Here is a 24,917-nt window from a genome sequence, read left to right on the forward strand (position 1 = left end):
TTTATTGTTTCCACACATTTGTTTCATCTTCTTGGATGTTCTTTCCTCCAATACCAAGCAAACACTCTTCCTTTAAGACTGAGCTCAAACATCACTGCTTCCTTTATGGCTTCTCTGTTATGTGATGTAATGTACACACTCCCTTTGTCTATATCTCCGGTGTAGCACTTTAAGCAGCCTGTTGTAATTATTTGTCTTAGGCATATGTGCTATGAGCCTCTTAAGGGTAGCTACTGGGTTTGTTCATCTCTGTGTATGCCCCAGTGCCTAGTATGTAGTCTGACACTTACAAGTGCCTAGTAAATATTTGTGGAATTAATAAGTCGATTAATTAAAAGACAATACAAGGCAGTATATACCCAACAGTTCAGAGGATGATTAAACCTTTTAGAAGATTAAACCTCAGGGTAAGGCTAGGAAGAAGCAGCATTTGAATTGGACCTTTGAAGGATATAGAAGTCAGGTAAGGGGAGACAAAAGAGAGGGAAATTTTCAATGAAAAAATGATACAAAGATGCACACGTCTAGAATCAAGGCTCAAAGCATTCCAGAGAGTTTGGAGCAGAGGGTTTGTGACTAAAAACAGCAAATGATAAGGTTAGAGAGGAGTAAACGACTGCTAGATTATAAAGGGACTTTAAAGCCAGGATTAGGTTTTTGGAGTTCATTCTATAAGCCAAGGGATTCAGACAAATAAACTGGGATCTATTTATGGCTGTTTAAGCCATTAGCCTCTGCTATCACCACCATTACCACTACCACGCCGAGCCTGAAAATTCACAGTAGGAGTGGAGAACAGAGCCTCAAAGGCAGCCCTTTCCTTTCCTTGGAGGGACTTGAATCAGTACCCCACGCATGATGTCAGGATATATATAATCAAGAAGTGACAACGATCTTCTTTTCACAAAATGGTTGGGCACTCCTGGCACTTTAACTTGTAGATCTTTGAAAGTGTTTATTTTTTAAACAATAAAGCAACCTGATAAAGACACCGTTAATAAGGAGGAAAATGCACGATTGTTTAAAGACGGGAGAATTGGTGGCAGGGAGAATAATTGAACTATTTTATCAGTCCAAGCTGTGAAGAATGACTCTAAATGATGGCAGTGCAATGAAAAGAAGATATTGGTATGGAAGCCACAATTGACTGAATTTGATGAATGAGAAAGGGGAAGAATCAAAAGTTGGAAATACATATACTGACTGGTTCTGCTTCTTACCCACTTTATAAATCAATTTTTAAAATCTCCTTTCCTGTCAAGTATATATTATATATTAGGTACAATACATTTATTTATATGTATGGTATTATAGACTAATATAACATTATATATTAGGTATAATATATACCTAATATTGTATACAGGCATATTATTAGGTATATATTTCCTGTTATCTCCAGAACTTCTCCATTAGCTATGTCCTCGTTGTCAGTCCCTCTGAGTAGAATGTCTCCTCTTGTCTATTTTCTCTCAGTCATTCTGCTTTTTTTAAAAAATTAATTATTTATTTATGTTATTGGCTGTGTTGGGTCTTTTTTGCTGTGTGCGGGCTTTCTTTTTAGTTGCGGTGAGTGGAAGCTACTCTTCGTTGCGGTGTGCGGGCTCCTCATTGCCGTGGCTTCTCGTTGCGGACCATGGGCTCTAGGCTCAGTAGTTGCAGCACATGGGCTCAATAGTTATGGCTCATGGGCTCTAAAGCGCAGGCTCAATAGTTGTGGTGCACGGGCTTAGTTGCTCCGCGACATGTGGGATCCTCCCGGAGAAGGGATCGAACCCATGTCTCCTGCATTGGCAGGTGGACTCTCAACCACTGCGCCACCTAGGACGTTCCCATTCTGCTTTTTGATGAACTACCCATCCTTCAAGATTTAGCTCAGTTATCCCCTTGACACCATCCCTGAGCACCAGTTTGTTTTGTTTCCCTTCCTTTTTGATTCTCACAGTATTTGTACCTATACTATAGCAATAATTTTTATTGTTTTCATAATTATTTGCATATTTCCTCTCCAAATTCTTGAGAACAAAGGGTTACTCTTTTGGTATCTGTAGTGCCTAGCACAGCACCTGGCATAGACTAGGCATTCAGAGTACTGGTTGAATTGATATTAACACCCACCTAGAGACTACACTACAGGTGAGTGTTAGCACATGGGTAAACTACAGTGGCCTAGTAATGATTATGCCTGGTGATCTCTGATAAAGCTAGCATTCACTTCATTTGCATATTGTACTCTTGTTTTCTTCTAAAATGCCACTTTTATTTTTAGACTTCCACACAGAGAATTTTAGTTGTTTTTCATCTCCCTTAGATGTCCAAAACTTTTCCTAATAGGACCCAGCTCTTCCAAGCAAACGATCCCAGACAGGTGCCATGGTTATTCCTCTCCTATGATTTTGAGTTCTCCATGATTTTTAAGGTTTTCAGAAGTTTGAATCACAGCTCTTACTGCCTCAGTCCATGTCACTTTTCTCCTTTGGACCCTTGCAGCACTAAAGGCAATATCACAGGTTACCAGCTATACCACCTTGGGCAAATCATTTCTGTTTTCTGAGCTAGTTTCTCCTGGAACATGGGAATAATTCTTCCTCACAGGGTTGCTGTGCAGGTTGGTATGATGATGGTAGGAAAATTTCCCTAAATTGAGTTCCTTAGAGACTGCCTTTATAATCTTTCCATTTTTATGTATCATTTTTGCCTTCATTTTTTTTTCTTACATTGAGTCACTGCTTTTCTGGTTTCCTTTATATAAGAAACTTTGTCACCAAATGAAATAGCAGTGTGTTTGCCACTCTATAAATAAAATATAAACTAAAAATAGATGTAATATAAATGATTTTAATCTTGCTAGATACTGTTGCCAAGCAGAGGCTCTGAGCTTGCTAAAAAAGAGATCATCGAGTTTTGAAGAGTTGTTACAGATATTCTAGCACAGACATAAGGAAATTCTTTTTGATAAAGTGCTTCAACTCCCAGTTAACAGGGTTAATGGTAGGGGTGTAGGGAGAAGGTGGAATCACATCCTAATAATCTAAAATCACACTTTAAAAAACTACCAAGATGTTTAGAACAAATGATTTTAATAAACTTTTAGTGTAAAATTATGATAAATATTTATGAATGCTTGTATTCTTACAGAAGTAATCAAAATATAAAAATAACAAAAGTGAAATAGTGTGGTTACTAAACGTTTTCAAATAGTAAAAATAGAACCATATTCACTGTCCTAGGTAGGTGATCTTTATCTCTTCCTACTATCTCCACCCTTTCAGCCCTGACTCTGTGTTGGATTTCATAACTGCATGGGCTTCTCTTCACCTTCTCATGCCGGGGTGGGGGAGGGGTTCTTCATAGATTTTTATGTTGAATTTGACTCTTCCACTAGATTATGAGCTCCTTAATGTCAGGAAATATACTCATTCTTTTATTCCTCACAGTATCTAACAGGTTTAGGTGTCTTTAAAGCTTACTGAATTAAATTATTATTGTTTATTTGAGTTGCAGTCATTAATAAACTTGTATGGGGAATATAGTACAGGCACTCTTGGGCACTTACTATTGTAATTATTTTATCTAAAAATCTCAAATCACATGTTAATGCATATGTAGTCCAAACTATAAATGTATCAAATTTTGAAATAAGTTGAGTGAATCAAATTATTAGTATCACATGACTATACAATTTTAAGTCAGTGAACACAAGGGTTCACCCACATTACTTCTATATTTTCCTCAGTACTGTTGTACGATTGCAAAATGTTTAAAGTTCCAAGAAATATCTCCAGCTCCCTAAATTCTAATTTTTACCATCATTTGCAGCACTACAATTTTTTATTATTTCTCTTTAGGATCATTCCATGGTTTGTCTCAGTTATCTTTATAGTTCCCGTTTAATGAGTATCTACCACCTCTAATCCTCACAGTAAATTTCTGTGGTGTAGTTTTATTCCTGTTGCATAGATAGCAAATTAAGGCTAAGAAATATTATATCATTTTCCCAGAGTTACATGAATAATGTGTGGTAGAGCTGGGATCTCACCTGAGCTTTATCTGCTTCCAAATCACGTGTTCTATTTTCTTTATGCCTTGTGTTTGCTCCGGGACAGCTGCACAGCTGTCTCAGAGGACCTCCTTTTATCACCGTCATTCATCGTCACCATCACTGCTCTTCTCCCAGTCTTCCACAGCTCAGTAAGTGGCATCTGTGTTCATCAAATTGCTCTGGAAAAACACTTTGACTCCTTTCTTTCTCCTCTGCACCATATCCAGTCCATCAGCATGCTAATCTTGTGAATCCTTCCATTGAAACATACCCAGCATCTGATCCCTTCTCCGCACCTCCACCCCCGCTGAGCTGATCCACACTGCCATTGTCTTTTCTGGAACCATTGTAAAAGCCTTCTAACTATTTCTACTTCTTCACTTGCCTCCTGCAGTCTATTTTCCAGACAACAGCTGGAGTGGGCATATTAAAATATAAACCAAAACCTTCCAGTGGCTTTTTAGCTCACTCAGAGTAAAATCATTAAGTCCCTACTGTGTCCTACAAGGTCTCACATGATCTGTGCCCCCTCCCTCAACACACACATTCATCTCTTTTCCCATATCTTATCACTTTTACTTGGCTACTCTGTTTGGTAACTTAGATTCCTTGCTGTTTATTGAGCGGCCCAACATATCCCTGCTTCAGGGTCTTTGCAACTGTTCCCTCTGCCTGCAGTGTTCTTCCCGCAGATATTTGTATGGCTAGAGGCCTCACTTCAAGTTACTGGTCAAATGTCACATTATCTGAGAGACCTTTTTTAGATTCAGTGTGTAAACTATGAATTAGCACACAAATCATCCCCCCGCTAATCCTCTCTATTCTTGCTGTGCTTTTCTTTTTTGTTTTATAACTCTTATTACTCTTGACACGTATGTTGTTTGTGTATTGTTTGTTTCTTCCCCACTAACATGTAAGCTCTTTGATGACGGGGATTTTGTTACTACATTTCCAGTAATTAGAACAGTGTTTCACATGTAGAAGGTGCTCAAAAAATATTTATTGAGTAAAAAAATGAAAAGGACTACAAAATTTAAAGTAAAATGGACATTACCTTTGAAGGCTAACCCATGAGCTCTCGTTCCAGAAGGTATCATCAGCCTCTCAACTTTTACCATCTTCACTATAGTCATGATCATCTCTCTCTAAGATTTCTGCAGTAGACTTCTAGTTGATTCCCACATTTTTACTCTTGCTCTCTCCACAATCCAGTCTTCAACCAACAGTCTCTGTCTTCTAAAAGGTTAATCAGACCTGTCATGCTGCTATTTAAAACCTTCCAACTATTTCATATCATTTTTAGAATAAACTTCACACTCTTTACCATGGTCTGCAGTACTACGAGATGTATCTGCTACCCAATTTGCTGACCTTTCTTTCTTTCTTTTTTTTAAAACCGCTTTCCTACTCACTGTGTTTTAGCCACGTTCATGTTTCCCAAACACAAAGGCCTTTGTGTAGCTACTTTTATGCTGATCAGTCTTTGTCAAGATTCTCACGTTTGTCTCCTTTACATTGCAGATCTTGTCTTAAAGGTAATCTCCTCAGAAAAATCTTCCCTGTGTAGCAAAGCAAAATAGCCTCTCCAAAAAGAAAAAAATAAATGAAACAAAATAGCCTCTTTATTCAGTCTTCTTAATTTTGGATTAGTGTTATAAAGAAAATAATCTTGATTATTAATTTTCTTTTATTCATTTTAAAAATTTTTATTGGAGTATAGTTGATTTACAATGTTGTATTAGTTTCTGCTGTACCGCAAATTGAATCAGTTATACATATACATATATCCACTCTTTTTCAGATTCTTTTCCTATATAGGTCACTGCAGAGTACTGAGTAGGGTTCCCTGTGCCATACAGTAGGTTCTTATTAGTTATCTATTTTATATATAGTAGTGTGTATATGTCCATCCCAGTCTCCCAATTTATCCCTCACCTCCTTTCCCCCTTGGTAATCGTAAATTTGTTTTCTACATCTGTGATTCTATTTCTGTTTTGTAAATAAGTTCATTTTAATTTTCTTTTATTCTTTATCTTCCCACATCTGCATGAGAATAGCACATTTGTCTTTCTTACTTACTGCTCTAGCCCTATCACATAGAACAATGCCTGGGACTTATCAACTCAAATACTTAAACAGATGGATGGTTGAATGAATGAATGAATGAAGCTTTATAGTAGTCATCTGGGGCCCTTCATAAATCTGCAAAATCTTAGCCTCCTCCCATGAGATCAAGTCATTAGGGTTAGTTATGTGACCCAGGGATTTGTAGTTTAACAAATATTCTAGATGATTCTTTTGACTAGGCAAATCTGGAAAATACTGATTTAATGGGAGTATTGCAGAAGGAATGAAGGAGTAAATGGGAGTGATGATTCAGGGAGTTAGCTTTTAACCTTAGTATATTGATACGAATTGGTTGAACATTTCCCAGAGCATATACCATAGAACACTAATTACACAAGATGTTTGAGAAAAAACAAGGTATCTCTTCTGATATATTGAGGAATGCTGAATATTATATTCTTCCTTGGAGATTAGCTAGGCGGCATATTGGAGGATCTGAGAAATTAAACATTAGAGAAATCTACTTGACTATTAAATAGATTTGCCAAATTTACTTAACATTCCTGCTGCAAGTCATTTTCTCCCCAAACCTATTAATAATAAGGAATATGCACCATACATAAGTACAGTCCATGGTTCAGTGCTGCTACCACAGCTTATTCTCTCCATGGTTAGCTATCTACAGAAATCAGTTCCATGGCAGATAGTTTGGACTAAACTATAAATCCCAGCAGAAACTATCTTTTTTTGGCAGATACTTCTAAATATCTTTTAAAAATTATATTCCTATTATATGAAAAGTTCAAATAAGGATCTTTTGACTTTCCTTTATGGGGTAGGCTTGAAACATAAATAACTAATGATTTAATAACTTTTTGTATGCAGTACTTTATGTTTCCATCTTATTGCTTACTTACTTAGCCTAAAATTGCCTGATTTTTTTCACCCATCTATTTCTTTAAACCCAGTTACTCACATGTAAATTTTCTTAGGTCTGTCTAGCTTCACTGCGGTCAGTTCAAAATCTATGTAAAGAGGATAGGCTCTTCTGATTTTACCTTATTTCAGCTTGTTTTCCCTCTTAAGTTTCCCACCAAAATTAAAGCCTACTCATAATAGGCAGAATCTAATAAATGTGAATGTTAGAGTAATTGTCTTTGGTTCCATCTTTAATCATCTTTGCCTAATTCTGTCACAGTGGCTTCTTATGATGATGATGATGCTTTGGTTTTTTTAAAGTTGGAGTCCAGAAAATTAGAAATGTGTTAAGACTGGTGATTTCAGGTTATTTGGTGTAGTTTTTGCAGTATGTTTAGATAATACAAACGGTAGCATAATAAGCTAATTGTCCTGATGTATATGCCCTTGGTCATGCCTACTTCTTTTTCTAAAAGTTTAGGCAGCAGTTTCCACTATTGTGTTATTTTAATGAAATTACTGATTCTATCTTCAATGAAGACTAAAACCTTTTCACTGAGTTTTAGATGCAAGATATAGGCTAGCTTTATTTGCTTAAAATTCTCTGCCAAGAATAGTAGATGAAGTGATTATCAAAGGAAATTCAGAAGAAGACTATTGCTATGGGCAAAAACTAAGGGAGATAATAAAGCTCTTCAGAAAAACTATAGAGGCAGTTTTGCAAGTGAATACCACCCACAATCACTTTTTTTTCCTCTTTGTTCTCCAAGGCACATGGAAAGAAATTAAATAAAATCTCTGTTCTTAAAAAAAAAAAAAAAAAAAAAACTCTGTTCTTTACCATTTGCCCAGGATGAACTAAATATATTAAGTGCCCATTTGTAACCATATCATTACTGTTACGAGGAAGTAGTTTCAGTTCATTTTTCTAATGGTATTTACCTGTTGTGAAAAGGTATATATTTCTATTTTTTATTTGAACTACCATTTTGCTTGTAGTTATCACAGGCTTTTGTATATAATCTGGTTGTATTATGACCTAGAAGTAGTTTAATTTAGGAAGGCCATCAAAGGGTTCAAATAGTTACATTATAATAGGCAGATAGCTCCCATTACAGGAAGTAATTTGGTTAAAACAAGTATCATTTTGAGTAATATTTAGGACAACTCCCAGTATTAGGCAGACTTGGGTGTGCCCTCATTAGTGACGCAGGCAGGAAGAATGTTAAATGGGAGAGTTCAGACATAGGACAGTAGAAAGGCACCCATACTTATCTCAGAGCACTGTTATCATGTGAATACACGATTTGGATTGCTTGCCCAGAAACACCCTTCAATTTAAACCCATTTACCAGCTGTGATTTTTTTTTTTTACAGCCATGGCTAGTTTCATTCTAGTGGATTCATGAGCTTGTTTACTCCTAGATTTGCCCTTGTTTCACCTTTTACATATATTAATGAAGCATTTCTTTGCATGTCCGTGGGGGTTAGTCTTCGTATTACCAAATAAATATCAAGTAAAGATTTCCCTGCATTCCTTTAATTATAATAAATGAAAAACTTGTAAGGAACTGCACAATAGACTTATTTCTACTCATCTCAAACACAGTTGTCCCTCGGAATCTAGGTGGAATTGGTTCCAGGACCACCCCACCCTTGAATACCAAAATCCGCAGATGCTCAAATCCCTTTTATAAAATGGTGTAGTACAGTAGGCCCTCCAAGTCTGTGGGTTCCACACCCTCAGAAACAGAGGACTGACAGTATAGCAGGAAGAGTCCTGGCTTGACTAAAACATGCACATACATCGTGTATGCACAGCTCAGAAGGCCAGGAAATACACAGTAAAGAAGGTGGTAATTCTTTTTAAGAAAAAAATTCATTTATATACCCCCCTCTAAAATCATACCTATTCTGTCTGAGTTATCTGAGATGTTTTTCTATTTTTTTTTATAGATGCATTCCCTGACAATTCCAGGTAACGTGTTTTAGGCTATTGTACTTTATTTTAGAACAAGAAAGTTAGAATTACAGAGTATTGAGAAACATACGTTCTCAAACATCAAGACTGTATCTTAACCTTTCTCTTTTGTCAGTAGTGTGATGTCTCTTTGGTCACTCATTAGCGCAAGCATTCATCTTCTCAGCTGTAGGTGTTAATATCCAAGGTTCTCAACTTTGTTCTGACCCAGCCCACCTGAGAGATAAAGGTATTCCCATTAGTGACAGTATCTGGGAATCATAATCTTGAGAAGGGTTGTTGGTACAGTTTTAGGGAGGAAAATAGATGATGCTGATAACTGTTCTGCATCTTTTTCGTTAGAATCACTAGAGTAGATCTAGTGATGATCAAGGTTCTTCTGGTTCTGAAATTACATGATTCTTTCCCTACTCTTCCTTTCATGTTACTTATATATTTGTTTCTCTGTAATGATAGGGCCCAATTCTCCCCCTACATGAGAGTGAGAGCTCATGAGTGAGCGATCTAATAAATTAAGATGCTATAGGGGACTTCCCTGGTGGCACAGTGGTTAAGAATCTGCCTGCCATTGCAGGGGACAGTTTGTTCCCTGATCCGGGAAGATCCCACATGCCACAGAGCAACTAAGCCCGTGCGCCACAACTACTGTGCCTGCGTGCTGCAACTACTGAAGCCCATGCACATAGAGCATGTTCTCGGCAACAAGAGAAGCCACCGCAATGAGAAGCCCGCACACTGTAACGAAGAGTAGCCCTCACATGCCACCACTGCGCAGAACAGAGACCCAACACAGCCAAAATAAATAAATAAATAAATTTATTTATTTAAAAAAAAAAACCCATGCTATAGAACTGTCAGTCCTAGTTTTGTCTTATGTACAAGAACAACCCATATTCTTTATTTAGATAGGAAATAAAACTAAATTAAAATGGGAATTCACTTTCTAGTATGTTGGGGAAAATATCTTTTAAAAAATTTGGAATTTCTCTTTTTTAAAACCAAATTAAGGGAGAAAATCTTATAAAAATATATCATTGAAAGGTCACATAGCATTTAAAACTTTAGTTTTACCTTATTTCTTCCTTGATTAAAGTATGTAGTGTATACTATAGTATACACTATATACATCAGAAATCAGAATTTGTTAAGTATTTTGATTGGTTTTTTCTGTCTGGTATGCTTTAAAGTGTTAGATTTAACTTTATATACTTATATATTTTATATTTAGAAACACCATGGAAAATGTTATTTGAATTTTGTTTAAATTAATAATTCTTAATCTTTTTTGTATCTTGGACCCCTTTAAGCAGTCTTAAACCTGCTTAAACCTAGCAACCACGCTAATAACTACAATAATTTCAAAGTAGTGTGGAACCTGAAAGATATTATGAGATATATACAACAACTATAATGCGATATGAAAATATCAGATATTTATTGTTGACAAAATCACAGGTACTTTTATGTAATTTGTTGCCTACATCATATTTGGAGAAAATACTAAACTTCAATTAGAGGTTAGTGAAAATGAAGATGTAATTTTTTTCCTATAGTTCATAGACCCACTGGTCTAAAGTTATTTTTATTCCTTAAACACATTCAAGGAATCCAGATGTAATCCTCAGTATCTCAAGAGATTTACTCTTTGAGGAAAGTGCAGCTCAGAGTCTTTTCCATATTTAGCCCTTAATGCTTTTCAAGCCTTTAAAATAAGCATGTAGTTGGTCGTTAAATGGTGATTGTCAATACCTGTTGGATTAGGAACTTGGTTTATTGTCACTAATCTTGTTACACGTTACTGAAGAAAGAGATTTTATAAAAGCCAGTTTAGTCATTTTATCTTAAAGTCAAATCAGAACATATCTGCTAGTAGTAATGAGTGCTTTACTTATGTCTTGACTTGCAGCTGCTATGGCCACATGTTCTTTTGTCATTAAAAAGAAAATGTAATTCAGGTCATAGGCCCTGAATCATCCTTCTACTTTATGGAACTTTATGGCCAAATTTGTGTGATTATTATGTGTGTGTGTGTGTGTGTGTGTGTATATATATATTTTTTTTTTAGTGAAGCAAGTAAAATGTTTATTAGGAGGAAAAAAGTACAGTCTGAATGTGGATAGACACATGGGCAGACTCGGAGAGATATGTGATTATTTTTTAACTTTTTGTAGTAAAAAATATATATAAGACAAAATTTGCCATTTTACCATTTTAACCATTTTTTAGTGCACAATTCAGTGACAGTGATTACATTCACAATGTTGTACAACCATTATCATTATTTGCAAAATTTCTCATCACCCAGACAGAAACTCTGAACTCTGTTGACCTCAGTAAAGAGGTAAACTGAGGCAAGCCAGAAAAGATGAGTTTATTTAGCAATAGCAGAGGAATTGCAATTTGGGACAGGCAGACTGTAGCAAGCTACAGATGAGCCTGGTGAAAGTTTGGGATAAGTTGTATTTACGTGCAGGGAATGTAAAGAGGGGAGAGTTCAGTTTGAGTCAGTTAAAATCAAAAACAAACAGACCAGCCTTGAAAACTTCCCAAGAAGACCGAGTCAGTCTAGTCATACAAACAAAGCTCAATTCAGCCGACTTTGTGAGACTAACCCAACCTGGGTCATCTCTTGTTCATGCCTCTGGCAAAACTTAGCAAAGTTGATACGAGACAACCTCTGGTCAACCCCCCCCATCATCTGAGAAAATTTTGTTTCTATAAATCAGGCATTTATGGGAAATCAGCCTCTTAGTCCTTAAGTTTTGTCTTCCTGAGGGCACATAGATGAGACTCACCATTTTATATCCTCCATTTCTAGTAACCTTTGACCTACTTTTTGTCTCTAAGTTTGTCAATTTGCCTTTTCTAGATAGTTCATATAAATAGAATCATACAATATTTGTTCTGCTTCTGGCTTATTTCCCTTAGTGTAATATTTTCAAGGTTTATACATGTTGTAGCATGTATCAGAACTTGATTCCTTTTTAAGGCTGAATAATATCCCATCGTATGTATGTATAGATCTTCTTCGACTTACAGTAGGGTTACATCTTGATAAACCCTTCCTAAATTGAAAATATTAAGTCAAAGTGCATTTGCTACACCTAAGCTACTGAACATCATACCTTAGCATAGCCTATGTTAAACGTGCTCAGAACACTTGTATCAGCCTACAGTTGGGCAAAATCATCTAACACGAAGCCTATTTTATAATAAAGTGTTGAGTATCTCATGTAATTTATTGAATACTGTACTGGAAGTAGAGAACACAATGGTTGTATTGGTACAGAATGGTTGTAATTGTTGTTTATTCTCCTGATTCTGTGGCTGACTGGGAGCTATGGCTCGCTGCCCTGCCCAGCATCACGAGAGTATTGTACTGCAAATCACTAACCTGGGAAAAGGTCAAAATTCAAAATCCAGGAACTTCCCTGGTGGTCCATTGGTTAAGACTCTGTGCTTCCACTGCAGAGGCACAGGTTCAATCCCTGGTCAGAGGAATAAGATCCCTCATGTCATGTGGCACAGTAAAGAGAAAAAAAAAATACACACACACACACATTCAAAATCCAAAGTATGGTTTCAGCTGAATGCATATTGCTTTCGCACCATCATAAAACTGAAAAATCTTAAGTCAAACCATCGTAAGTCAGGGACCACCTGTATCATATTTTGTTTATGCATTCATCTTTGGCGGGCACAGATTATTTCCACCTTTTGGCTATTGTGAATAATGCTGCTATAAACATTGTTGTACAGGATCTGAGTCCCTGTTTGCAATTCTTTTGGGTGTATACCATGGGTCATATGGTATTTTTATTGTTTAATTTTTTGAGAAAGCTGTGGGATTATTTTTTATAAGTTCTATTTTTAATATCCTTTCATTAATGTTTCTTGAGCATTACAATTTTTTTTTTTTTGCTTATTTCCTTGGTTGACTTTTGTTGCTGATTTTTAAGAAATTATTTGTTTTGTTCATTCATTTTTCTTTTCTTTTCAATTGTTTGTTTTTCAGACCCGAGTCAGAACTCCATCACAGGGGAACACAGCCAGCTGTTAGGTATAGTATTACTGTGGGTGCTGACTCTCTCTGAAGTCACCCTTTTCCTGCTTATACTAAGAGACATTACTCCCTTCTCTAATTCTATTTTTTGTACCCCTTTTCTACCTTCCACTCCTCAGCTTTTTTTCTTGCTATTTCTATTCCCAACTTGGTAAGTTTTAGGAATTTACTTCTACAATTGATTGCTAAGACTCAATTTAGTTACATTAAAAAGTAATTTTACATGGTCTGTAGTTTTAAAAAAGGTCTATAAGAGAGCTTTGTTTTTCCAAAATAATTTTGAAAAGAAGATATAATATCCTATAATATCTTGTGATCACCTTATTTTAATTTCTGAAAGTACTTCATAAACAGCACGACCTTCAGTGAGCCAAAGAAATTGATGTTCCAGTTCCTATTCTGTGAAATAAGTTATGGAAATGAATTGATTTCTTCTAGGTGTCGTGTATTTAAATTGCAGTAAACTTGTAATTTGACAAGGATTCCACGTCTCAGAACTGATGAATTTTTTAAATATGAAAATAAAACATACTCTGGTGAGGAACTCAGACAATACAAAAAGTATATATAAAAAATTTAAAGGTCCTCTAAAGTATCTCTTCTCCCCACCTCACCTCTTCTCCCCCAAGGTACTTGCTATTGACACTGTCTTGTGAATTCTTACAGAAATTTTTAATTACACATTTATAAATTATATACTATGACTATCTTTTTTCCTTTTTCTGTGAGTGGAGTTATACAGACTGTTCTGTGGTTTCATTTTTTTCACTTAGTATTTTATCTTGGACATCCCATATCAGTACGTAAAGATCTGCCTTATTTCTTTGTAGTAGAATAGGTATTTCATTTATTCCCATGCTATAATTTTATTCGTGAGCATTTAAGTTATTTCAAGGTGTTTTACTGTTACAAATTATGTTGCAGTGAACATCTTGTACATATATCCTTGCATTCTCATTGCCAGTATATTTTTAGGATAAATTCCTAACAGTGGGATTCCCTGGTCAAAAGGTATATATGTTTTCAAGACGATGCATCAACTTGAACCGACCAATAAAGAATATGGAAGCATACGCGGCTCCCTATCATCAAAAGTAGATATTATCAATCTTAAAATTTTTTCTTTAACTAGTAGGTGACAATGGCATCTCTAGTTTTTATTTGTACCTCTTTATGAGTGAGCTAAGTACTTTTAAATATATTAACAGCTATTTTAAGTCTGTCTTTTGATTTGATGTTTACTTTGATTTATGCATTGTTAAACTTTTAGCTGTTTGAATATATGCAAAGCAGCTGTGGGAAATATACGCTATCAAAAGTCCAAAATAGAGAAACTAGTTGACTTGTTTGCTTATTACAAGTTCAGAGTATTAGTTGAAGAAACTGGGATACTCATTTTTTGCTCTTTCTGTGTTAAGGACTTAAGTTTCTGGTCTTAATTCTCATTCCTTTGAGTGAGTTTATGTGCTGGAACACTGACACCTTAGGCACCTAATGAATATTTGTTAAGTAAATGGTTTGACATGAACATATAGCTAGAAATGTGATCACCAGGGTCTTAGCCTTATGGTATTGGAGTGGTCACTATTCTCTTTTTTTAATATTTTTATATTGGATAGTTTATTTAAACTGTTCAAAATTAGTCTTCTCTGTATAAAAATTTCATATTTGGACCAGGAATGATAAGATTTCATCGAATGATTTTGGTAGATCATAAATAATACGTTTCCCCCTAAAATGTTAAATTGCTTCTCTCTCTAATACATGCCTGACAGGGAGAGATGTTTGGAGAGTGGTTCATCATTTGAGCAGGAGCACGTGTGTAATGGAGGGAGGGAAGGACTTAGTTAAAGAAGTGGACAGCTAGGGAGTTCCTACCATTTCAGTGTTACTGAGCTGGATTTTGTTTCCAATTAAGCACTTGTAGTAAAAGATAGTAGATTAATTAATTGTATGCAAAAAGAAGTAGTATGTGATCGTGAGCGTTCTCTCAGTCACTATTAGCTAAAAACCCTAGTATTTGCAGAGAGATTACTCCAGACATTAATCTCATTTGGCAGCCTACAATTGCATTCACTTTTAAATAAACCTGGGAATTTATCCAGTGTAGGTAAGTTTATCCTGCTACCCTGGGTTCTCTCTCTCCTAGGTTCATTAGGTCAGATTATATTCTCCTTTTTTTCTCATGCTGTTAATAATAACTGTCATCCTCTGTCTCCCATTTAACTACAGCCTCAAAATCCTTACTGGTTTATTTTTTAATTTATTTATTTATCTTTGGCCACGCCCGCACAGCTTGCGGGATGTTAGTTCGCCAACCAGGGGTTGAACCCATGCCCTTGACAGTGAAAGTGCGGAGTCTTAATCATTGGACCACAAGGGAATTCCCCTTACTAGTTTATTTTTTAAAATTTGGAGTTTGCAAAAGAGTGAAAGATAATTTTTTTGTTATATTTCCTAATCATCTTATAGTTGCTCAGAAAAGGCATTGGTAGCTTGAATTAAAATCTTGCCAGATTCTATAAAAACCTCATTTAGGATAATTTAGCCATGTAGTTGAAAAACTGCTTCAGTTGCCTTGCCTGCTGAAAGGAGTTTATAATAGGATCTTTCAGACCTTCTAAATGCTTTTCCTGTCAACAGGGTGAAGTTATTTCAGTGTTATCCCACTGACTCATCAGATCTCTTGCAAAACTCAGGGTCATGCTGAGGAGATGTATAGAAAGGTGAAACTGCAGTTGTGATAAAGAAGTAAGCTGTAGGCTTATGATTTATGAACTTTTATGTGTGTATGTATCTATAATTTTCAATTTAAAACATTTTAGAAAGCAAGCAAACAAATGAACAGTGGGCCCTGGCATTTTTACAGTTTTTACCAAACATTCAAGGAAAAATAATTGTGCTCTTCTACAGTTCCTCTCAAGGAACAGGAAAACAAGTAAACACTCCCCAACTCAGTTTGAGACTTGCATAACCTTGATACCAAAACTTAACAATGACAGGATGAGGACAATATAGGTCATTGTTACTTATGAACACAGATACAAATATTCTAAATGAATTATTTGCAATCTGAATCAAGCAATATACAGTTGACCCTTAACAATGTGGGTTTGAACTGCACTGGTCCTCTTATACTAGGATTTATTTTCAGTAGTAAATACTACAGTACTACAGAGTCTGTGGTTGCTTGAATCTGCAGATCCAGAGGAGGAACCTCAGATACGGAAGGTCAACTATAAGTTATACTTTGATTAACCCCCAGCATTATTCAGGAGTCAACTATATTTTTAAAAATTACTCTCGTGACCTGTTGGGTTTCTGCCAAAAATACATGGTTGGTTTATTATTAAAAATCAATTTATATAATTTAGTATATTAACATATTGAAGGAAAAACATCATATAATCATCTTAATAGATGCAAAAAAAGGATTTGATTTGAAACATATCCAGTATTTGAATTCATGAGTTCGTAAAAAATTGGTCATCATTGGAGTATTCTAGTGAACCAATTAATTATTCTGAGAATTGGTCTAAAGGGAAAGAATGAAGTATTTCTCTTGTTGTTAACTATACCAGTGGGTAACCAAATAGTAAATTAGAGGGAATGTTTCTTTATAAAAGTATTTCAGCTAATAAATTAAGGAAGAATAATAGAATATCACCATTTTGTAACCCTTCATAAATTAATGAATCTAGGCATTAATCATCAGCAGTTGCTAGTACCTCAAAAAGAAAGACAGCCAAATAACATGTACCTCCTGTTGGAAGATCAGAATACCACTATGAAGGTGTTTTCCTCCCTCCCCTATAAAAATACTGAATGTGGTTAAGCTTCTAGACCAAATTACCAATTTATAGGAAATAGAGGAAAGCAGAGCAACATGTTAAACAGCATCACACGGGTGCTCATCAAAATCTAGACCATCAGAAACTTTACTGAACATATGATGTAGGTTCTTCAACAAATAAATTGCAAAGAAAAAGAGAGAAAGCAATAGACTTAAGAAGTACAGCAACCAAGCATAACATGTGCCTCTTGTTTGACTATTGACTCAAACTAAAAATCAAAAACATAATTTATAACATTGTAGACATCCTTTCATGTTTACTTAGTCACATAGTTCAGACCCAAACCTCTCTTGTTCTGCCTAGCTCAGACCGACAAAGGCCATTAGACAAGCTCAGGAGTCTAAGGGAGGAATTTGAGGTTTATCTTAAGGCCAAGTTGTAGTGTAAGTGGTAATTGAAAAAAAAGCAACATTATAGAAATAATAGCACCACCACAGTAAAATGCTTATAAAGAGCAGGACATTTGGTACACCCTTTTTCTGCTTACAAAAAAAAAGTCTGCCACAACAAATGGAAATCTGAAATTTTCATTAGAGCCAGTGGCATTCCTGTCAGTTTTCGTTTGACTTGTGCAATGAAACACTAGTAAATTTCCCAATAATATCGGCATCATATGGTTGGTAAAATGAGAAAAAAGAAACATAATAGTGTTTAATTCAAAGCATTACTGAGGCCTGTCTCAGTAGGTATCCTTCAAAGGAATCTTATGATTCTGGATAATTCTAAAACACATACGGGTTTGGTTTTTAGTTTTTGCAGTGTAAAGGTTATTTGCTATTCAGGAACTGGAATTTCCATTCCACTTGGGATTTCCTGGGGTCATAGTAGTGACCCAGACTTCTGAAGGCTGTAGATTGGAAGCAGCATGATTTCCAAGATATTCAGACCAAGAACTGATCCATGCCCTTCAGTATAACCACTGCTGATTTCATACCTGGTTGATCCATGTCTCTCAGTTAACCACTTCTGATGAGAGCTTTGCTCCTTGCGTGGAAAGCCCTGACCTTTCATAGTTGACCAGGAGATCTATTGGACCCTCCCATTTCAAAACACCATCACAAGTAGACCCTGGGTAAGACAATCTGGGAGGCATCATTAGTCTCATAAATGCAGGCAAAGTCTCCAGGGACATTCTTGCAAGCCCCCCCCCCCCCAATTAAGCAAGCAAGCAAGCAAGTAGAAGTTGGGCCAGAAACCTCCAGAACCAAAGTGTATGAAAGTGAAGGTAGTTGCACCTGAAACTTGAGACTAGAGAGGCCCCAAACATAGAGGTGCCAGGGCTGCAGCAAGGGAAGCCAGAGCTGCAGGAGGTGGCTTAGGCCAGCAGGCAGTGGGATGGGGCAGGATAGTTCTGAAGTCAGATTTTTATAGCAGCAGTATTATAGGGCAGGGAAGTAGTATGCTGGAGCTGGAACTCCTTTCCTCCTGTAACCCTCAAGAGGGCTGAAGTGGTATTGAGTCTGGGATATAACACCATTAAATGTCTAAGTAAATAAAGGATGCAGGAAGATGAACATGGTAGCCAGGAATGAAAGACTGTTTAAAGAGAAGGAAAACAAATAGTTGTTGATATTTTAAAAATGGAGTTAAATAGTAGATTAGAAACAGTTGAAGGGTGTTTGTGACCAAAAAGAAAATACACCTAGACATATCTTAATGAAGCTGCAAGACACCTAAGAAAAGCTTTGGAAAGCAGCAGAGAGAAAAAACAGAACATCAAAGGAACGACAGAATAACAGAATTCTCAACAAACAGATAACAAAACAAATAATGTCTTAAAAAGTGTTTGCAAACATTTTATTATCCTAGAATTGTGTTTAGCAAGACACTTAAGATTAAGGGGAAAATACAGACAATTGTAGATGAGTAAAAGCCAACAACTTTTTTTATCACAAGACTTGCTCTAAACTATTAGTTTTCAGCTAGGGACAGTTTTGTACCCCAAGAGATATTTGGAAATGTTTGGAGACATTTTTTATTGTCACCATTGGAGGTGCTACTGGCATCTAGTGACTAGAGGCCAAGGATGCTTTTAAACATCCTAAAATGCACTGGATAGTCCCCCACAACAAATAAGTATATTGTCTCAAATTTCATAGTGCTGAGTTTGAGAAACCCTCCTCTAAAGGAATTCTAAAGAATGTGCTTCAGGTAAAAGGAAAATGATCCCAGAAGACTAGTATTCTGAAATGTAACAAAGAATATTGAACAAATGAAATGGAAAATGTGGACCTTGACCCAAGTCAGTGTTGTCAATATGAAATAATTTCAGTGTCTTATTTGTGTAGTTTTTGTTTTTGTTTTTTAAAGACTCCTGGAAATGTCAGTAATATTATGTAAGTCAGGAGGAGAGAGTTGGAACTGATTAAAAGGATAGAAGTAGAGTGTGGAAACTCCAAGAGAGGAGAGAGAAAAAATGAAATAAGGAAAAACAAACCAAAAAATCCAGAGAGAAAATGAAAATGAATCATAGAGAAAGAAAACCAAAGAGAAATTAAAAAATGGTAGAATTCAGTCTGAATATATCAATTGCTAAGGTTGATGGACTTGACAATTAAAAAGACAGATTGTCAGATTTTTAAAAATACAGCTACTTGCTGTTTACCAGAGATCTACCTAAAGCATATGGACCCAGGAAAAATGGAAAATGGAAAGACAGAAAAGGACACTTAACCAAAAGACAGCTGGTAATGACTATCATTATCTTTTTCCTTCTGCTGTGTTAGGATTTATTCTCCTTTCCTTCTAGCTTCTTAAAATAGGTACTTAGCTCATATAATTTTATTATTTTTACTTTGCTAATGTAAAATTTTAAAGCAATAATCTTCCTTTGAAGCGCTACTTTTGTTGCATCATACAAGTTCCATTAGGTAGTGTTTTCATTGTTATTCAGTGTTAAGTATTTTAATCTTTGATCCTTGAATTGTTAAGCAGTGTGTGGGGTTTAATTTCTAAATTTGCAAGGATTTTAAGTTTATCTTTTTATAATTAAATTCTAACTTGTTGTCATATACCAGGATCATAGCTTATATTATATCTGTTTGAAATTTGTTCAGTCTTTAAGATCTAGTACATGATAACCTTCCATATATAAATTTTCCATGTATGTTTGATTTAAATGTATAGTCTCTAATTTTGCATACAGAACTCTATCTCCATTAAGGTCAGGGTTATTCATTGTGCTATTCAGATTTCTTTACCCTTCCTATTTTATCTGCTTCATCTATCAATTATTGAGAAAAGTATGCTAAAAATCTCCCTGTGTGATGGTAGGTTTATTAATTTCTTGGTATAATTCTGTCCATTTTGCCTCAGATATTTTGAGGCATGGATGGATTGGTGGGTGGATGGATGGATGGGTGGATATGGTAGACAGCCTTTTTTTAAAGGAGCGGGGATGCCCCTTGGCTTGAAGGATCTCAGTTCCCCCACCAGGGATTGAACCCAGGCCACACCAGTGAAAGCACCAAATCCTAACCACTAGACCACCAGGGAATTCCCTAGACAGCCTTTTAAATTGGCTCTGTTGATCCTTTCTCCCTGGTGTTCATGCATGCCAGTTGTGTAATCCTCTCTCCTTTGAGTGAGGGCTGGACTTTATGACTCCTAATTACTAGAATATGGGAAAGGAGATGTAACTTTCAAAATGAGATTACAAAAAGACTGTGACATCTGTCTTGCACTCCCTCTCTGGCTATTTGATGGCTTGCTTGCGGGAATCCAGCCTCCATGCTGTAAGCTGCCCTATGGAAAGTCCCATGGGGCAAGGAACTGAGAACGGCCCTTGACCAACAGCCTGAATAAAAGTGAATCCTGCCAACTGTGAAAGTGGGGTTGCAAGAGGATCTTCCCCAGGCCTTCCAGTGAGACCACAGCCCTGGCAGCAGACTGTGAAGCAGAGGGCCCAGCTAAGCCATGTCTATATTCCTAGGCCCCACTAACTGAGATAAGTGTGTATTGTTTAGCCACTAAATTTAAGGGTAATTTGTTACATAGAAAGAGATAACTATAAACAATAGATGTATGTTTAAAATTTATATACTTTCTTGGTGAATTAAGTCTTCTGTTATATGGTTACCCTCTCATTCCTAATAAAAGTTTTTCTCCTAAAGAAAAATTTATCTGCTAATAATAAAACTGTATCAGCTTTATGTTGATTAGTATTTGCCTGATATATCTCTTTCCTTTAGTTGCAGCCTTTGTGTGTGCATATTATGTCTCTTGTAAACAATATATGCCTGGATTTTGTTGTTTAATCCAATATGTCAGTCTTTATGTTTTAACTTGTAAATTTTGTCTTTTTGCCTTATTATAATTATTGGTATTATTGATATATTTGAACTGTTCTGTCACTCTGAGTTTTCAGTTTTTTCCACATTTTTTCTTTTTGAATCCCTTACTTTAAAAAAATGCTATCTATACCCCTGTCCCCCCCAAAAAAGGAAGTAACATTAACACACTCTCACATGACTCTCTCCTCAGCCCCAGCCCCTACCATATTGTTGTTATCTAGAATAGTTCGGTGGCAAAAGCCTCAATAAATGGGTTTGGAAGAGCCATCCATTTGCTAACTACATGATCTGACTTCTTCCTGACTTTTTAACTACTCTGTCCTTTCCTAACTCTATTTCAGACTTGTTATCTATTCTATTAATCCATTAAGATTGTTTCTGCCTTAGGATCTTTTTAAATTGCTGTCCCCTCTGCCTTAAATGCAGGTTTTTCTTGACCATCCTGTGCCAAGGGTATGCTACAGCCAGCCAGCTCATACCAGCTCATGAGAGCCAATTTGTACGCATCTCTTCCCAAAACTATGTTCAGTGACTTCACATTAGTAGTTTAAAATTAGCATATGTGAGTATTTACACCACAGAAATTGGCAAATACTATAGATCAGTATATATTTTTTAACTTTTTTTTCATCTTTATTGGACTATAATTGCTTTACAATGTCATGTTAGTTTCTGCTGTACAACAAAGTGAATCAGCTATATGTATACATATATCCCCATATCCTGTCCCTCTTGAGCCTTTCTCCCACCGTATGTTTTTTAATTCTGGAGAGCCTGCTTACCAGCACTCTAAAGATCTTACCGAGAGTTATCAGATGTCCTTCCCATCCCCAATCATAATCTAGCCCAGTGCATTTCATTTTTTTCATTGAACTTACCACTTTTCTTAAAGTACTTTTCTGTCTTCTGTGATTTCAGTAAACAATGAAAGTACAGTCTTTAACTGCCTTGTCTACTGTTGTAGTGCCCAGCATATAAGAACTTAATACTTATGGAATTAAGTGAATTTTTAAAATTAATTTATTTTTTGGTTGTGTTGAGTCTTTGTTGCTGCACACGGGCTTTCTGTAGTTGCAGAGAACGTGGGCTACTCTTCGTTGCGGTGCGCAGGCTTCTTATTGCGGTGCCTTCTCTTGTTGTGGAGCATGGGCTCTAGGCGCTCGGGCTTCAGTAGTTGTGGCACACGGGCTCAATAGTTGTGGCTCGTGGGCTCTAGAGCACAGGCTCAGTAGTTATGGCTCACGGGCTTAGTTGATCCACTGCATGTGGGATCTTCGCGGACCAGGGATCAAACCCACGTGCCCTGCATTGGCAAGCACATTCTTAACTACTGTGCCACCAGGGAAGTCCCTGATTAAATGAATTACTCAAAAGTGGTGATAATTTTTAGCTGTGTCATTCTCTTTAGAATTTTCTGGAAACATGAGAGGAAAATAATTGCATTTCTTTTTTTGACTTTTTATTAGGGTATTTCCAAAGGTACAGAAAAGTAAATAGAATAGCATGATGACCTCCATGAACCCATCACTCAGCTTCAACAGTGCTGGAAGTCCTTTTTCAAGCCCCCACCAATTTTTTTCCCAGAATATTTTAAAGAAAATTCCAGATATCATATGATTTTACTTGCCCTTTTTAAAAAAATAACCAGTCCATGTTCACATTCCTCTGATTGTTTTCTGACATTTGGTTTTAGTCAGGATTCTAACAAGTTTCACACCTTGCAATTGATTTGGTATGTCATCTTAAGTCTCTTAATTTATGAGTTCGCCTATTTTAGTTTAATGCCGTTTATTTGTTGATGAAATCAGATTATTTGTCATGTGGAATTTTCCACATTCTGAATTTGATGACTGCATATTTGTGGTGATGTTTAACTAGTTCCTCCTTTGTTTTCTGTGAACTGGTAGTTAGATTTAGAGGCTTGGTTAGATTCAGCTTCCATTCTTTGGGTAAAATATATCATAAGTTGTACAGTATATTTTTCGTTGTGTTACTTTAGAAGATTGTGTTGTCCCCACTTTTAGTGATGTTAAGATTGATCAGTGGGTTCCAGATTGATTAGTGGGTTATGCCTCAGCCTTTCACCTAATGGTTTTAGCAACCATTGATGATCACTGCTCATAACCATTATTTTATTAGGGGTTGAAGATTGGTGATTTTTTTTCTAATTATATCATTCCATCCCCATTTATTAGCCAGAATGTTTCTGTAATGAAGAAATTTTCTTTAACTGTTTGGTTACCTTGAAATATAGTTGGTACAGGAAAGGTGGAATAATTGCTTAATTCTTTACATTTATTATTTTTCAGACCTTGATGTTTCCATAGCAACTCTGCAAAGGGGACTAGATTTTTTTACATACTATCTTGGATATTTCAAGTACTTGCATTTCAATTCATTGCATTGTGTATTTTCAGTGTTCACATTATCCCATTTGTAGCCAGTGGGAACCCCTTCAGATTGGCTCTTCTGTCCTTTGACACGACTTAGTTATTTTGATAGCTTGTTGGCCATTTCTGAAGCTCATCTTACATATTTAAGGTTATGGGACTTTAATTTCTTTAATTTTTGTATTGATCTCTATTTCCTTAATGTTTAAAATCTTAGGATTTGGGGCTTTTTTGTTTTTGTTTTTTTTGGCCTCACCTCACAGCATGCAGGATCTTAGTTCCCCAACCAGGGATCGAACCCATGCCCCCTGTAGTGGAAGTGTGGACTCTTAACCACTGTACCTCCAGGGACGTCCCTAAAAATCTTAGTTTTTAATGACATTTACACAATTTTTAAATTTTTCTTTCTTTCTCTCTGGCCAGGCGATTATAACTATGTAACTTTTATACAATAGAAAATAAAAGTTAAGAAAGCACTCAAACAACAGAACCTCTACTGTTTTAGGGAACCCAATCTCACTCTTTTTTTTTTTTCCTCATAGCGGGTTCACCAAATTCTTGTGGAGTGCCTCTTTTAACGTAAAAATATATGTGGCAAATGTTTGTATAAAAACAACGTCATTTATAAAAGGTGAGACAGCCCTTAAGGCAGAGGGCTTTTACTGCCCTTAGCAACAGCAACAGTATGTAAAGTAGCCCTTGTCTAGCACAGTGTTGTACACTGAGCAGGTACTCAATGACTTTTTTTTTCATCCTCGATTTGGGTGACATTAAGAGTAGGATCTCTATAGGCTAGAATCTTAAAAGAATAGTGTTTCCAGAGGTCTTCATATTGTTACAAAAAGGAATAACCCATGTTTACTTCTTAGAGATTTGCTTTTGCTCCTGTTCAAGAAGGAGTCACATTCTTCAAGCAATGCTGATTGAATTTTACCACTCTCATGTGAAAATTCGAAAATGAAAATAGGTTCTATTATTACAGAGGCAACATGCAGTTATTTGGTTCTGATGCTTCTTCAATACTAATGAGAAATTAACTTGGCTAATTTTTTTTTCCAGATGATGGACATAAGAAAGCTCGAAATGCTTATCTTAACAATTCCAATTATGAAGAAGGAGATGAATATTTTGATAAAAATTTGGCACTCTTTGAGGTAATATTTGGGAGAAAACCAGGGCAGAGATTTCAGGAATAGTAATTTCAAGATCGCTGTTTTCCATCCCATTTAGTTTTAAAACAGTACAGGTTGGATAATTTAATAACTAACGGTAAAAATACAATACTTATAGTTTGTCATTGTAGTTGATTT

General features: G+C 36.0%; 1 protein-coding gene across 4 annotated transcripts in view; it reads left to right on the plus strand.

Moving 5' to 3' along the window:
* Positions 1-24,917, plus strand: part of SLC12A6 (solute carrier family 12 member 6) — an 80,800-nt gene that overhangs the window by 30,195 nt on the left and 25,688 nt on the right. For all 4 annotated transcript variants that reach the window (XR_009051301.1, XM_057721463.1, XM_057721464.1 and 1 more), the window contains 2 exons: positions 13,024-13,068; positions 24,667-24,761. Coding sequence is in view for 3 of the 4 variants with exons in the window: in XM_057721463.1 (XP_057577446.1) it covers positions 13,024-13,068; positions 24,667-24,761 (140 nt within the window). In the remaining variant the exon portion in view is untranslated. The remainder of the gene's footprint in view (positions 1-13,023; positions 13,069-24,666; positions 24,762-24,917) is intronic.

Source organism: Hippopotamus amphibius, chromosome 2 (genome assembly GCF_030028045.1).
Source record: "Hippopotamus amphibius kiboko isolate mHipAmp2 chromosome 2, mHipAmp2.hap2, whole genome shotgun sequence".
NCBI lineage: Eukaryota > Metazoa > Chordata > Mammalia > Artiodactyla > Hippopotamidae > Hippopotamus > Hippopotamus amphibius.